The following is a 16,519-nucleotide window of genomic DNA, read 5'->3' on the forward strand; positions in this document are numbered from 1 at the left end:
TCCCCTGAGGTCCTAGAATATCATTTCTGCTGAATTCTGTTGGTCAAGCAAGTCACTGTGGCCAGCTCAGATTCAAAGAAAGGAACATTAGACTCTACTTGTTGATGTAAACAGGAGTATGTTCATACAGGGAGGGAAGAAACTGATGGCACCAACTTGGAGACTTCTTTATCACACCATTATTCCAACTAATGCACATTATGTTTGAGATGGGTAGCACTAGTTTCCCCTCCCCCCAGAAAAATCCTTGAGTAAGGCATAGACATATTGAATGAGAATGTAAGTACCATTAAGACACTCTGCAGAAAAATCATATTTGATGCCTGTGGCCAACTTAATCCCTCACATCAATGTAACTCCATTCTTGTAACTCTAAATGTAGTGAAACAGAATTTAACTGCACAAAAGACTTGTCTATTTTTGTGTGTGTGGGATAATAAAGTTACCTAAGAAATTTGTCAAGAGGATGAAATCTAGTTTAAATTTTCACCTCTTACTCTCAAAGCCTATGGAAATCCAGAGAACCAATCACCATGACCTAGAAGGCCTGGACCAGAACTCCTGATTTTATGAACATTATTTGGCATGCCAAAAAATATTCCTAACTAGGGAACTTAAAACTTTTTTTGCTGGTGATTTTAAGAGAGCTAACTAGTTCATGAGCATAAAATATCACAGAGGATAAGGGGCACTCTGCCAAGTGGTTTGATGACCATCAAAAAGAATGTTCATAAAGGAGAAAAAGAGTAATGGGGAAAATGATGCCATCAGTCCCTGAAGAAAAAGTTATTTTTCAAATGCTCTGATTTTCCCTTTCACACACACACAAAAGGCAGCTTATTGTGATACAACAGGAATACTCAATTTCATGCAGGTATATATTCTGAGCCAAATAAAATACAATGGTATTTTAAAGTCATTTATCTTAAATGATTCATTTGCAAGACATTCCCCAGAAATATGTGGGTTCCTTAAACAATAAAAGATTTTCCTAATTCCAAAACCAAATTGAAGATGTTTTCAAATAGTGGCAATAAGCCATATCCTCATCAGCACAAAAGCTGATGAAGTTTAGAAAATTTTAAAAACTTTAAATTTTCTCTAAAATTATAATAAACTTTTTCAAAAAATTATTAAATTTGCTTTTAATCCCTTTTTCTTATCTAGATAAAAACAATAAAAACGTAGAGTGTGCTCCTCAAGTACTTAAACTATAAAATGTGAACCCCGTACCTGCTTCATCCTCTCCCTTACTTTCTCTTTCAGTCTACTAGCTGCTTCTCCTGTCTCTGTGCAACAGCAACATCACAATACCCCCAAACGGCCCTTCAAGGTATCCCAGATTCATCTGTGACTCCTCACTTTCCTTTACCTTCTACACATAGTTCATGTCGAAACCCTGTCAATGCTACCTCAAAGGTGTCTCTCATATCTGCTCCCTACTTTCAAATCCCATTGCCACCTGGTATGGCTCCCCTTTCTTGCTAACCTGTCTCTAGCATGCCCCCTGACTGGGTCTCCCTGCCTTCCAGTGCTGCCTCCTCCAATTCCCACTGGAGAATGTCTTTGGAGCAACCCTTCCAAGAGACCGAGCTGATCGTGTCACTCCACTCAAAACCAAACCCATCACACACAGCAAAATGTTTTCAAGATTCGCATAAACTCCTCAGTCCCAGCCTGTCTCAACTTCAGACATACTTCACACAAATTCAGACTTAGTCTCAGTGGACACGCCACCCTACCTGTATCTGCAGGTACCTCTCTTACTTTGCTTATGCTGTCACATCTGCCTAGCACAGCCTCCTCCACATTCCCCAAAACTCAACTCAGATATCACCTTCTCTCTGTGACATTGCCTGGAATCGACTCACCCACTTTCTGCCTGACTCAATAGACTTGATTTTGCATCCATCTCCTAAGCTTTTTCTGCATGCCTCATAATTTGTTCACAAGGATTCCAAACTGAGTTTCTCCCATAAGAGACTCCTTTCCATTCTCCACCAAGGCTATAGACTCCCCATTATACAATGCTGCTGTAGCTGGGGAAACCCTTCTTGCCTTTTCTGCCCCTTAGCAGCCACTCCTCTTGCCTCCTGCTGTAACATCTTCACCTGTATAGGATAAACTCTTTTCTTTCTCCTTCAACATTATGCTTACAGGGTACACACATGATTCATGGGCCAACCGTATGTTTTGGTCAATTTTGGCGGGGATAGTTTTCAAATACTACATCGGTATACCTTGCCAAGCCTCCAGATAAATCCAGCAGTACCTGATGCCTAGGAGCTCTGAAACACTCCGCCCCAATATGAGCTCAGAAACCCATGGTCTCATTGCATGGCATTGGAAGAAAGTATAATGTGTGTAGGTCTGTTAAGCCCACTAAAATCTGAACTACCTAGGGATCAGGGACAGGGAGGTTCATAAAAGAAAATTAACCAAATATAAAGCAACATAAAAGACTTGCTGTTACTTTAAGCACTGGCAATTCCACTTTAATTTTGTAAGAACTAATCTGGCCGTGTCTACAAACAAACCTGGAAAGACAGCTGTGATCTTAGAACCCTGGAACTTGTGTAAGATAATTGGGTTTTTCAAGTGATGTTCAAAAGGCAGAGTTTCTGAAATAACTTTCTAATTCATCCAGGTACCTTCCATGTTGAAAATCAAAATTGATTAAACAAGACATGAAGCGTTCTGTGGTAAATGGCTACAAAAAAAACAATTTTGTTTGAACCTAATGTTTATGAAATGGATATTCATGAGCATATGCCCCAACTCACTGAGAGTGAGTGTTTTGGCTCAGTGTGTCTAAAGACAATAAAAACATAACTTCCATAATTTCCAGATGATCTGTAGCTCCGAAGTATGCTGCACTAAAATGGGCTTGAGGCACTGCACACACAGATAAATGCCATTTGCTTACGTCTTTAAGCAAATGGCATTTATCTCCCTCAGATATGGTTTGGAGTGGTTGGGAAGACCCTGGAGACAAAGGCAAGAGAGAGAAGGAGGCAAGGGTCTGGCAGTGTGCCTGGCGCATCCCTGAGGCGACAAGCCTTGGGAAAATTCACCTCCTCTGAGGTGGTTTTATAAAGACTTGGTTTGAAACCACAGCGTTCAAATGAAAAAAATTCCTCAAAAAGAGGAACTGCTGTCTCCAAAAAGCTGTCTCTTCCATCACCCAGGCAAAAACCAAAACCCACAAGTGGGAAGGAGGAGGTGGATCTAGACAGAGATGTCAAGTGGCTCGGCATGCCAGTGCCCCAAGGGTCACTTGCTGAGCCCACCCTGAGAAACAGACCCCTTTACAGAAACCAGAACAACGTGGCCTGGGACAGATGGGGCCTCTAAATATGTGTGCTTCCCTGACTGAATGGAGGGGCTAACTGGACATGGAATGAAAGGACTTCAGGTCTTATCAGCTGCCAAGCAGAAAATTAATCTAGAACTACTAAGTAGAAGAAGTTATCAGTTAAGAATAGATTACTGCTCTTAGGAGGTGGAAAGTCACAAAGAACATCACCCCCATCCTAACAATGACAAAAGGGTGGATAATTTACAGTTATTTTTTCAAGCCGAAGATCAAGGAACATTTTGTGAACTAAGGTCACAAGACAACCAAGCGAACTGAATGTCAGAGAACACAGAGCTGTTTTACCTTTGTCAGAGTACAGAGGACAAGACAGCTGCCACAGAAGTGGGTAAGAGGAAAACAAGCGAAGCTTTCAGAAGTTTTCAAAGGTCCACTGTGGGCTGGAGGGACAATGTAGGTTAGAATCCTGGTCCCCATCCACTCACCATCCCTTCCCCACTAGCTCCATCAGGTGCTCGTAAGACAGATGTGGGGCAGGGCAGTGTACCTTAGAGTCCCCCAAGGTGGCATACGCAAGGTCTGAGGGTGAAGTAGGAATTCTGGAAGAAACCCATCTGCTTTCTGTCCCTGTATGAGTACAAGGTGTGATCAGTCACTGCCAGGTAATAGCAGAAAATCACCCAGGCCACAGACTCTTCTCACACAGGAAACAAAAGTCTTCCAAGTGAGGTGGGAAACACCTGTAATGTCCCAGATCTTACTCTGCTCTGACAGGAGGCAGAAGCCATCTGCTGCTGGGGGTGGGACAGGAAACCTTTGGGCACTCTGGTGCCAGGCAAAAGCCCTCTGCTTCTGGGAAGGGACAGACCCTGCCTACACACCCACACCCTGTACTTACAGTAAGGGAGCCCCAATGACCCACAGGAGAGGCCTGCTGCTGCTGGAAGAGGAGCAGGAGCCTCGCGTATGTCCTAAACTCTCCACTAATATAAAGAGGAGCTCAGCTGCCACAGCCAGGATGCCACAAACCCTCCTGCCATCTAGACCTGTGCTGTTCAGGAGAACTTCCTGTGGTGACGGAAATGTTCTGGATCTTCGTTCTCCAATACAGCCACAGGTGCTTATTGAGTACCCGTAAAATGGCTAGTGTGACCAAAAAAGTGAATTTTAAGTAAATTTTAATTAAATTTTAAATAGCCACACATGGCTAGTGGCTAGGACACTACAGTTAGAGACCCTGAATGGAGTCAGAGGCAGGGGATGCTCACCACTGGAGTAGGGGCAGGAAGGCTGAGAAAGCCCCAACCCCAATGCTCAGGTACCGAGAATCTGCTTAATACTGATGCTAGAGCAGGAGTCCCAGGAAAGCCCTCTGGTTCACCTAAGTCCTGTACTGTGTAACAAGCACCAGCAGACTACTGCCAGCAGAGGGACAAAGGCAGAGAGAAAAAGACCTATTCTGTGGAAAAGGCACATAGGATCTGCTAAAACCTGATGGTGAGGAAGAATCTCTAAGAAAGACCCTCTGACCCTCCATTCTTTGCATGAAGAACAAGGTATCAGCAGCCAACCACTGGAGGAACTTAGAGCCTGTGGTAACTACAGCAACAACAAAACCCTAATCTAGTTCAACTGATGACTAGATTAGCTCAACCCCTCACCTTAATGGCGGGTAGAAGAGAAGGTGTACCTATTTCCAGGCATAAAGAGTATTACCTCAGTCTCTATTGTTTTACAAACAACAACAGGCATTCAATCAAAAATTATGCGACAGTAAAAAGCAACACTCCTCTGCCCCATAATCAAGACACAGAATAGTCAATGCAATAAGATCCAAAGATGGACCAGATGGTGGATATATCAGAGAATTTAAAGTAACTATAATTAATGTCAAAAAATCCAGTGAAAAAGGTGGACCACATGCATAAGCAAATGGAAATATGGAAACTATGTAAAACGAAGCTAGACTTCCGGTCAAGATGGCGGAATAGGCGGTCCCTGGCGTCACTCTCTCCCACAAATCAACTAATTTAAACTATAAAAACATAACAACAGATGCATATGGAACGGGGAGACATTCAGCAGAGGAGGCACAGGCTCCACGGAGACCACATGACCTGCAGGGCCGCTGTCGCACGAACTGGCAGATAGGCTTCACTGCTGCCGCCCGGCTCCATTCTCAGCCCAGCCCAGTGCGCTCAGAGCGGAGAGACGTCCGGCAAAAGGAGGCGGAGGCTCGGCAGGAGACACACACCCTGCAGGGCCACCACTGCATGATGCAGCAGCCCAGCCCACTGCGCTCAGAGCAGAGAGACATCTGGCTAGGGAGGTGGAGACTTGGCAGAAATCACAAACCCTGTGGGGCTGCCACTGCGAGATCCAGCAGCCCAGCCCAGTGTGCACAGAGCTGGGAGACGTCCGGCTAGGGAGGCGGAGACTCGGCAGAAATCACAAACCCTGCGGGGCTGCCACTGCGAGATCCAGCAGGTAGACTTCACTGCGGCCACCCGGCTCCATTCCCAGCCCCGCCCATGGTGCACAGAGCTGGGAGACATCCGGCTAGGGAGGCGGAGACTGGGCAGAAAACACACATCCTGCGGGGCTGCCACTGCGAGATCCAGCAGGTAGGCTTTACCGCAGTCACCTGGTTCCATACCCAGCCCAGCCCACTGTGCACAGAGCTGGGAGACGTCCAGCTAGGGAGGCAGAGACTCGGCAGAAAACACGCCATGGTGTGATCCAGCAGGAAGGCTTCACTTCTGCCACCCGGCTCCATCCCAAGCCTGGCCTAGCACTCACAGGGCAGCAAGACATCATGTAGGGGAAGGGGAAGCTCTCCAGAGCCCACACGCTGTGCAGCGCCTCGGTGCATCCCAGCAGCCCAGGCCAGGGCTCAAGGAACAGGGAGAAGTCGGGCACAAGAAGCACAAGCTCAGCAGAGACCACACAGCCTGCGGTACTGCCCCATGATCCAGCAGCCCAGCAGAGTTCAAGCTGACTAGAGAGGTGGCTCCCTGGAGAGGCCCAAGACCCAAGGCAACCACACACACAAGACACTAGAGGCCAACTGAGCTGTCACGGAGGTAGCAATACCAAATAGGCAACCACAGCAACACCTTAGTCAGTCAATAGTGTCAAACCTATGGACTGTGAAACCCCCTGCCACAATGAATAAACATCAAAAAAAAGATACCAGAAACACAAAAAATCAAGAAAGTACACCACCAAAAGCTAATAAATCTCAAACTCTAGATCCTATAGAACAAGAAGCCCTTGATATGACTGACAAGGAATTTCGAGTGATAATTCTAAGGAAACTGAATGATATACAAGAAAACTCAGCTAGACATCATGATGAAACGAGGAAAGGTATACAGGACCTGAAAGAGGAGATGTACAACGAAATCAATGTCCTGAAAAAAATGTAGCAGAACTTGCTGAACTGAAGAAGTTATTCAGCGAAATAAAAAACACAATGGAGAGTTTAACCAGCAGGCTTACGGAAGTTGAAGAGAGAACCTCTGAACTTGAAGATGGGCTGTTTGAAATAACACAAGCAGACAAAAAAAAAGAAAAAAGAATCAAAGACATTGAAGAAAATCTGAGAGAGATATCAGACAACCTTAAGCACTCAAATATCCGAGTCATGGGTATTCCAGAAGGGGAGGAAAAAGGAGATTGCATTGAAAACATATTCAACAAAATAGTGCCAGAAAACTTCCCAGGTATACGAAAAATCACAGATCTTCAGATCCAGGAAGCTCAACGATCTCCAAACGTATTCAACCCAAAAAGGTCTTCTCCAAGACATGTTATAGTCAAACTGGCAAAACTCAAAGACAAAGAGAGAATCTTAAAAGCTGCAAGAGAGAAGCGTCAAATCACCTATAAGGGAGCCGCAATCAGGCTAACATCAGACTTTTCATCACAAACCCTAAAAGCTAGAAAGGGATGGGATGATATATTCAAAATACTAAAAGACAAAGATTGCCAGCCAAGAATACTCTACCCTGCAAGGCTATCCTTCCGAAATGAAGGGCAAATAGTATATTTTTCAGACAAACAAAAACTGCAGGAGTTCACTACCACAGGCCCACCCTTACAAGAAATTCTCAAGGGAGTACTGGGTTTGTTTCCCGAAAAATAACTAGCACTGCCATAAAAACCCAAGAAAAATCAAAACCCAGTAGTATAATAAAAATGGCATTCATGAAGAGAAATCAAACAAACAAAAACGCTATCTACAACCTAAGGAACCAACAAACACAAAAAACAAACAGTAAATCAGAGAGCAAGGAACAAAAGACACCTAAGACAACCAAACAACCAATAAAATGCTAGGAATAAATCAAAACCTTTCAATAACAACTCTTAATGTAAAAGGTTTAAATTCCCCAATCAAAAGACACAGACTGGATGACTGGATTAAAAAGGAGGACCCAACTATATGCTGCCTTCAAGAGACCCACCTCACCCATAATGATTCACATAGAGTAAGAGTGAAAGGATGGAAAAAGATTTACCATGCAAGCAGAAAAGAAAAACAAGCTGGAGTAGCTATTCTTATATCTGACAAAATAGACTTTAAACTAAAAACCATAAAAAGAGACAATGAGGGACACTACATAATGATAAAAGGACTGATGCATCAAGAAGACATAACAATCATAAATATGTACGCACCCAATGTTGGAGCAGCCAGATTTATAAAACAAACTCTAAGACCTAAAGAAGGAAATAGACACTAATACCATAATAGCAGGGGACCTGAACACCCCACTGTCAATATGGGACAGATCATCTAGGCAAAGAATCAGCAGAGAAACACAAGATCTAAACAATACCCTAGACCAATTGGACTTGGCAGATATCTACAGAACATTCCATCCAACAACCTCAGAATATTCATTCTTCTCATCAGCACATGGATCATTCTCCAGGATAGATCACATAATAGGTCACAAATCAAGTGTCAACAAATTCCAAAAAATTGGAATTATCCCATGTATTTTCTCAGACCACAATGGATTAAAACTAGAAATTAATAACAAACGAAACTCTGGAAACTATACAAACACATGGAAATTAAACAACATTCTACTTAATGACATATGGGTCCAAGAAGAAATCAAGCAGGAAATCAAAAAAATTATTGAAACTAATGAAAACAACGATACATCATACCAAAACCTGTGGGATACTGCAAAAGCAGTATTAAGGGGGAAATTTATTGCATTAAATGCTCACCTCAGAAGAATGGAAAGATGGCAAGTGAACAACCTAACACTTCACCATAAAGAACTAGAAAAACAAGAACAATCCAAACCTAAAGTTAGCAGATAGAAAGAAATCATTAAGATCAGAGCAGAACTGAATGAAATTGAAACACAAAAAACAATTCAAAAGATCAATGAATCAAAAAGTTGGTTTTTTGAAAAGATAAAGAAAATTGACAAACCATTAGCATGGCTAACAAAAAAAAAAGAGAGAAGACTCAAATAACAAAAATTAGAAATGAAAAAGGCGATATTACAACTGATTCATCTGAAATACAAGGAATCATTCGAGACTACTATAAACAACTATACGCCAATAAATTTGAAAATCCGGAGGAAATGGATAAATTTCTGGACACACACAAGCTCCCAAAACTGAACCATGAAGACGTAGAAAATTTGAACAGACCAATAACAATAAAGGAGATTGAAGCTGTTATCAGAAGGCTCCCAACAAAGAAAGCCCAGGACCAGAGGGATTCAAAGGAGAATTTTACCAAACAGTCAAAGAGGAATTGACACTGATTCTTTACAAACTATTCCAAAAGATTGAAACGGACGGAAATCTCCCAAACTCATTCTATGAAGCGAACATCATCATGATACCAAAACCAGGTAAAGATATAACCAAAAAAGAAAACTACAGGCCAATATCCTTGATGAATATAGATGCAAAAATCCTCACTAAAATACTAGCAAACAGAATACAGCAACACATATGTAAAATTATTCACCACGATCAAGTGGGATTCATCCCAGGGATGCAAGGTTGGTTCAACATACGCAAATCAATAAATGTGATACACCATATTAATAAAGTTAAACACAAGTACCATAAGATCATCTCTAAGGATGCTGAAAAAGCATTTGATAAAATTCAGCACTCATTCATGACAAAGACCCTCTATAAGTTAGGTATAGAGGGAAAGTATCTCAACATAATTAAAGCCATATATGACAAACCCACTGCCAATATCATCCCGAATGGGCAAAAGCTGAAAGCTTTTCCTTTAAGAACAGGTACCAGACAAAGATGCCCACTCTCACCACTCCTATTCAACATAGTGTTGGAAGTACTAGCCAGAGCAATCAGAGAAGAGAAGGAAATAAAGGGCATCCAGATTGGAAAAGATGAAGTCAAACTGTCCCTGTTTGCAGATGACATGATCCTATATATCGAACAGCCTAAAACCTCTACAAAAAAACTGCTGGAATTGATAAATGATTTCAGCACAGTAGCAGGATACAAAATCAACAAACAAAAATCAGTAGCATTTCTTTTCTCCAATAGTGAACATGCAGAAGGAGAAATCAAGAAAGCCTGCCCATTTACAATAGCCACCAAAAAAATAAAATACTTAGGAATTGAGTTAACCAAGGCGGTGAAAAATCTGTATAATGAGAACTACAAACCACTGCTGAGAGAAATTAGAGAGGATACAAGAAGATGGAAAGATATCCCATGCTCTTGGATTGGAAGAATCAACATAGTGAAAATTTCCATACTACCCAAAGTGATATACAAATTCAATGCAATCCCCATCAATATTCCAAAGACATTTTTGTCAGAAATGGAAAAAACTATCCAGATATTTATATGGAATAATAAAAGACCACGCATAGCCAAAGTAATGCTGAGCAAAAAAAATAAAGCTGGAGGCATAACACTACCTGACTTTAAGCTATACTACAAAGCGATAATAACCAAAACAGTATGGTACTGGCATAAAAATAGACACACTGACCAATGGAATAGAATAGAGAATCCAGAAATCAACCCACACACTTACTGCCATCTGATCTTTGACAAAGGCACCAAGCCTATTCACTGGCGAAGGGACTGCCTCTTCAGCAAATGGTGCTGGGATAACTGGATATCCATATGCAGGAGAATGAAACTAGATCCATACCTCTCACCGTATACTAAAATCAACTCAAAATGGATTAAGGATTTAAATATACACCCTGAAACAATAAAACTTCTTAAAGAAAACATAGGAGAAACACTTCAGGAAATAGGATTGGGCACAGACTTCATGAATACGACCCCAAAAGCACGGGCAACCAAAGGAAAAATAAACAAATGGGATTATATCAAACTAAAAAGCTTCTGCACAGCAAAAGAAACAATTAACAGAGTTAAAAGACAACCAACAGAGTGGGAGAAAATATTTGCAAAATATACATCTGACAAAGGATTAATATCCAGAATATATAAGGAACTGAAACAACTTTACAAGAAGAAAACAAGCAACCCAATTAAAAAATGGGCAAAAGAGCTAAGTAGGCATTTCTCTAAGGAAGATATACAAATGGCCAACAGACATATGAAAAAATGCTCAACATCACTCAGCATCCAGGAAATGCAAATCAAAACCACACTGATATACCATCTCACCCCAGTTAGGATGGCTAAAATCCAAAAGACTCTGAACAATAAATGCTGGTGAGGTTGCGGAGAAAAAGGAACTCTCATACATTGTTGGTGGGACTGCAAAATGGTGCAGCCTCTATGGAAAATGGTATGGAGGTTCCTTAAACAATTGCAGATAGATCTACCATACGACCCAGCTATCCCACTGTTGGGAATATACCCAGAGGAATGGAAATCATCAAGTCGAAGGTATACCTGTTCCCCAGTGTTCATCGCAGCACTCTTTACAATAGCCAAGAGTTGGAACCAGCCCAAATGTCCATCATCAGATGAGTGGATACAGAAAATGTGGTACATCTACACAATGGAATACTACTCAGCTATAAAAACGAATGAAATACTGCCATTTGCAACAACATGGATGGACCTTGAGAGAATTATATTAAGTGAAACAAGTCAGGCACAGAAAGAGAAATACCACATGTTCTCACTTATTGGTGGGAGCTAAAAATTAATATATAAATACACACACACACACACAAAAAAAAAAAAAAAAAAAAAAACTGGGGGGGGGAGAAGATATAACAATCACAATTACTTGAAGTTGATACGACAAGGAAACAGAAAGGACATTGTTGGGTGGGAGGTAGGGGAGTGAGGAGGGAGGGAGGTTTCGGTGATGGGCCACAATAATCAATCACATTGTATATTGACAAAATAAAAATTGAAACATTAAAAAAAATAAATTCAAATAAATAAATAAATAAATAAAAGGAAGCTAAATGGAAATGTTAAAAATGAAAAACATAATATCAAAAATGAACTTCATTATACAGACTGGTACAAAGACAAAAAGAAAAACACTGAGATTTAAGAGCAAAAAGCAAACAAAACAAAAACAGAATAGAGCAAGCAAAAGTTCTTGGAAGACATCAAACTTTCTAGCATATGTAATTGGTATCCCATAAGAAGACAAAAAGAAGGGGACCTAAGAAATATTTTAGGAAGAAAAATGGCTGAGAATTTTCCAAAATTTAACTAAAGACAACAGACCGCAGATCTAATCAGGACAAATACAAAGAAACGCTTATCTACGCACAACACAGCCAACATTCTGAAAACCAAAATAAACAGAATATAGTGAAGAAAATGAAAAAGCCAGTAGCCTCTGTCATGCCCTGGCCTCTCCATGAAGGAAGGCCGATGACTGACCTTTTGGCAAAAGTATCTCCCACTCTTCCTGTAACCAGAGAGAAATGGCTTTGTGTTCCTTCCTGAAGGTGCTCATGCAGTCACCACAGAATGCAAATCTGGGCATGCAGGCTTGGCACAGCATTTTGTTTAGGCTCACCAAACTTCCTAAAGATATAACCTACTGAATCATATAAATTTTGTCATCACTGTTGTTGTAATGGAATGAAAAGCTTTTGAAACAGGACAAAAATGTCTGAAAATTAGAGCTATCTAAATGCTATACAAAATTGAAACTGAAACATGTTATGGTCCAAATGTAACAGTATCTTCTTTGAACTGAGTCTTACAAATGCAAATAATACTGGGAAAATATAATCTTGCACAAATGGTCCCTCTAGGACTTTAAAAAAAAAATCTCTTTTGGTTCTTGATAATAATTTGGTTGTACTAGCTTATAACCCTAACACACTTCTGAAAAGTTGGCCTAACATGCAAATATCTGTATTTATTCAGTGTTTAGGAAATGAGATTTCAAAACTAAAGCTGTATGGATAAAATATAAATAATTCATGAAAAAGGAAAATTAAAGAAGAGTTTGAGGTAAAACCCAAAATGCTTATATTTATTTAACCATGTTCCTTTCACAGTGCTCTCTAATGATTGTGTGGGATTCTGTCTAAAAACCTGGGTGCTTCTGGTCTATGCATTTTCTGGGGTTCCCACAGTCAAAGGCTGGGATTTGTTTTCTTTTCGTACAGTTAGTGTTTGAGACCTTCTGACAAGGTACCATATACAGTTGAACACTTTGGAGGAAGTGTTGGGATCCTTGTCAAGATTCAAAAATTAAAAAGAACATTAGACTTTTAAATTTGAGGTCATTACAGTATTTGTTTAATTTGGAAATACACAGGAAATTAACAGGAAAGGATATCAGTGGAACAAGAACAAGAATATTTATAAATAAAAGGCAAAAAGTACAGTAGGCAATGGGTGGTCTCTGCAGCTACTCTAGGTGCAAATCTCAACTCTCCCACTTACTTGTCTGTGCCTCAGTTTTTCATTTTTCAAAAAGGGATCATCATAATAACTACCTCATACAGTTGTCGTTAGGCTTAAATGAATTAATAAATTTGAAGTCCTAGAATACTACTCAGCATGTAATTAGTAGTCTTTGTGTTTATTTGTGTTTATCTTAAGTATTTGTATTATTCTCATTAACAACTTTATATTAAAACAAAGTAAAAGATAAATTAATTGCATTGGAAACATCACATTTTCTTGAGAAAATCCAGAAGGTATTCAGTAATCACGTGAAATGAAACAATACAATATGCTTATTTTGGTTAACATCACTAGTTTCTTTTAAGAGGAACCAGAGCTCCTTTGCTTGTATGTTGGCATATTTTAAATAAATACATTATTGACACCTTTGTGACAACTGGTCACATATAAGATAACCTCCTAAACTAATCTAAAATTAACTTAAACCTCTTTAGTAATACTCGTGAAATAAATATTTTGAATACTGTACATTTAAATCATACTATTATAAACAGTAACATTCATCTAATCCTTTACGGTTTATGAAGTACTTTTATATTTAGTAAGTATGCCAATTCTTAATATTCATATAATATAAATACGATATTACAAATCAGAAAGAGAAGCCTGCTATGGATTTGCTTAAGTAAGTGGAGAAGCTTCCTGTCTTCACCAAGAAGACAAGAAGTATTTCCTTAACAGGACCTCAGAGGGTATCTTTTACGTGCTATAGAACTGAAGTGGAAGGCTAGAGTATTATTATATGAGGAAAGATATTATTATTACGTGTTTTCTCTAAAGTTTTTATTTTATAGGTAAGGTAAAAAGTAAAATCCAAGAAAGGCCTAAATTAGAATTGCTCTTAAGGGGATTAGACCTGTCTCTTAAAATTTGAAAAAATACATTATTTATATACAGCCCATAAGCACTTTTAAAGGCCTAACTGGAAAGGAACTGTGTGAAGATAATGCAGTGAAAGATGTATAGTTCATATAAAGTGGCTAATTGTGCCCTAAATTGAATAGTGAGCTAAGAAATGTATCTGGATAGAGGGTGAGCTACTCACATTATTTTTAAAAGCCTTAGAGACAGATGCTTGAGTCTGGAAAAGCCATATATAACAGAATGACAATAGTGCAGTAAGAAGTGTTGACAGCAGAGGAACAAAGGGCATCCTCAGAAAAAGAATAAAACACAGCACTGGGCATGCCCTGAAAAGCACTAGGCTATCCTTCCGTGTTTTCCAACTCTTTTATAATTTACATTATTTGCAACATCTTTCCTGCAAATAAACTTGCTTATAAGCATTACTTAATGGCCAAATGCTGACAGACTTGCCTCTGTTCAAGAATGTTCCTATTAAGTACAAATATTCCACAAGACAAAACCTTCCATATTTTCTAGCATTAAAATGTTAAAATGTCTTTGTTTGGCACTTTGTCATTTATAACTCCTGACTACTGATTCATAATTCAAAGAATGGGGACCCTTTTGGGGTTTAGATGTTTGGTTTCTTTTTCCATTGTTTTGCCTTTAAAAACATTATCCTCAAATGTCCATCATAAATATAAACATGCAATTTCAGATGCATTACCTTTATTTTTTCATGTAAAGTTAAATACATTTCTTTTAACATAAGTACGGTTTTAATGATCAATATTAATGAGCAGAATATAATCTTACCCTTGTGTGAGTACGAATGTGCATCTTCAGTCCGTCATTTTTACTGAATCCTTTTTCACAGTAAGGACATTGATAGGGACGCTCACCTGCAAGTACAGGAAGCCTCCACGTCAGAAAGCGTAAAGCAGCAGTGCAGGCCCTGTCCATCACTCCTCACACATGCAGGTCCTGGCCACCACATGCGCCCTGTGCTACTTCAACAGGAAGCTCCAGGCACAGCCGGGCTGACACAGCCATGCGCCCAGCAGGAGAGCAGAGGACTGCAGCCTCCCCTCCTATGGAGCGGGCACTTTCAATATTCAGAAATAAACAACATTCGCCACCAGGACTTTTGCTGCATATTCTTTTTAATACCTGGGCCCAAATTCAGTCTCCTCATTTTAAGAATTTGTTAAAAATACTTTACATTAATCAATTTGTTCTGTCACTGTACTACTCGTTACAGGGGTCTTTAACTAATTCGTTGATACCTTTTTTTTTTTTTAAAGGTTTCATATGAATGAATCTGTCTCGTTTAAGGCTATGAGTTTCAAAATAATTTCATAAGATTGTTATATGTTAAACAGAACTATTGGTAGTTAAACAAAATAATAATTGATCCATACTTTCTGACATAATCTAGTACCTCTCACCAAGAGGTTATAATTTAGAAAATAGCCAAGATGTCTTTTAAGACAAGCAAGCACACACATACACGTCACATTTTTTAAAAATTCAAACTGTGAAAGGACAAAAATGTGACAAAATTTTATCTACAAGAGGAATCTGAAGGTGCTGTTTTGTCAAAGTCTAATTATTCAGAATGAAAAGTAGCTTAAAATCTCTAATGTACTTATTCTTTCATTTAGCAATATACTTATATGGCAGGATACTAGAGCCTAGCTGCATTCAAAGATCAACACAATAAAATATTTGCCTTCAGCAAATGTAGAATTTCTGACTGTCTTTCCTTCCTCTCAGAGGCAGCCTTTTGACCCTCCTGCCTTCCTTCTCCTGGATCTCCCCTCCAACCCTCCTCCTCCCACTGTCTGAGGTCTGAGTTCACATAGCTCTGCCTTTTGGGGCATTGAGCTGTAATAACTGTGGGGATATGGCAACACTAGAGAAGAAATAGGATTAACTGGAAAGAAAAAGTGAAAGGATAGGGAGAAGGACTGTAGCAGGTGATATAAATCTTTTTGCAAGAGCAAAAATTAGGAAAGATCAGTGTATCTTGACCTTGGCTGCAAATTAGAATCACTGATGGAGCTCTTAAAAATTCCTGGTTCTTCAGCAAAAAGAAAAAAGGGGCATGTTCCATTTGATTCTGATTCTAGTTCAATCTGGATATCACAGGCTTTAACCAACAAACTCCCTTATCAGGACAACAATGAGCTCCTTTTTGCTTGATCCAATGATCACTTTTCATCAAGGCCTTCCCCGACCTCTCCGCGGTTTCACAAGATGGACAGCTACATTCCTGAGTCTCAAGGCTGACCCAGTAACACACGTGGTCTTGCAGTGTTTTCTTGAACTTAGTGTTTCCAGGAGTAACACTGAGTGGAAAAATCTGTGGTGGTGCCCCCAGCAGAGCAGCATATTCTAGCCTCTCCTCCTTGAGGAGGACCAGCCAGGACTCTCCCTTTGGACTGTGCA

The 16,519-nt window shown here is 39.9% G+C and overlaps 1 protein-coding gene across 1 annotated transcript in view; it reads right to left on the minus strand.

The window, feature by feature from the left end:
- The window catches only part of PRDM5 (PR/SET domain 5), a 243,976-nt gene that overhangs the window by 43,995 nt on the left and 183,462 nt on the right, over positions 1 to 16,519 (minus strand). Inside the window, exon 13 of the mRNA XM_063108707.1 lies at positions 14,885 to 14,970. Coding sequence (XP_062964777.1) covers positions 14,885 to 14,970 — 86 coding nt within the window. The remainder of the gene's footprint in view (positions 1 to 14,884; positions 14,971 to 16,519) is intronic.

Source organism: Cynocephalus volans, chromosome 9, assembly GCF_027409185.1.
Source record: "Cynocephalus volans isolate mCynVol1 chromosome 9, mCynVol1.pri, whole genome shotgun sequence".
NCBI classification, from domain to species: Eukaryota; Metazoa; Chordata; class Mammalia; order Dermoptera; family Cynocephalidae; genus Cynocephalus; species Cynocephalus volans.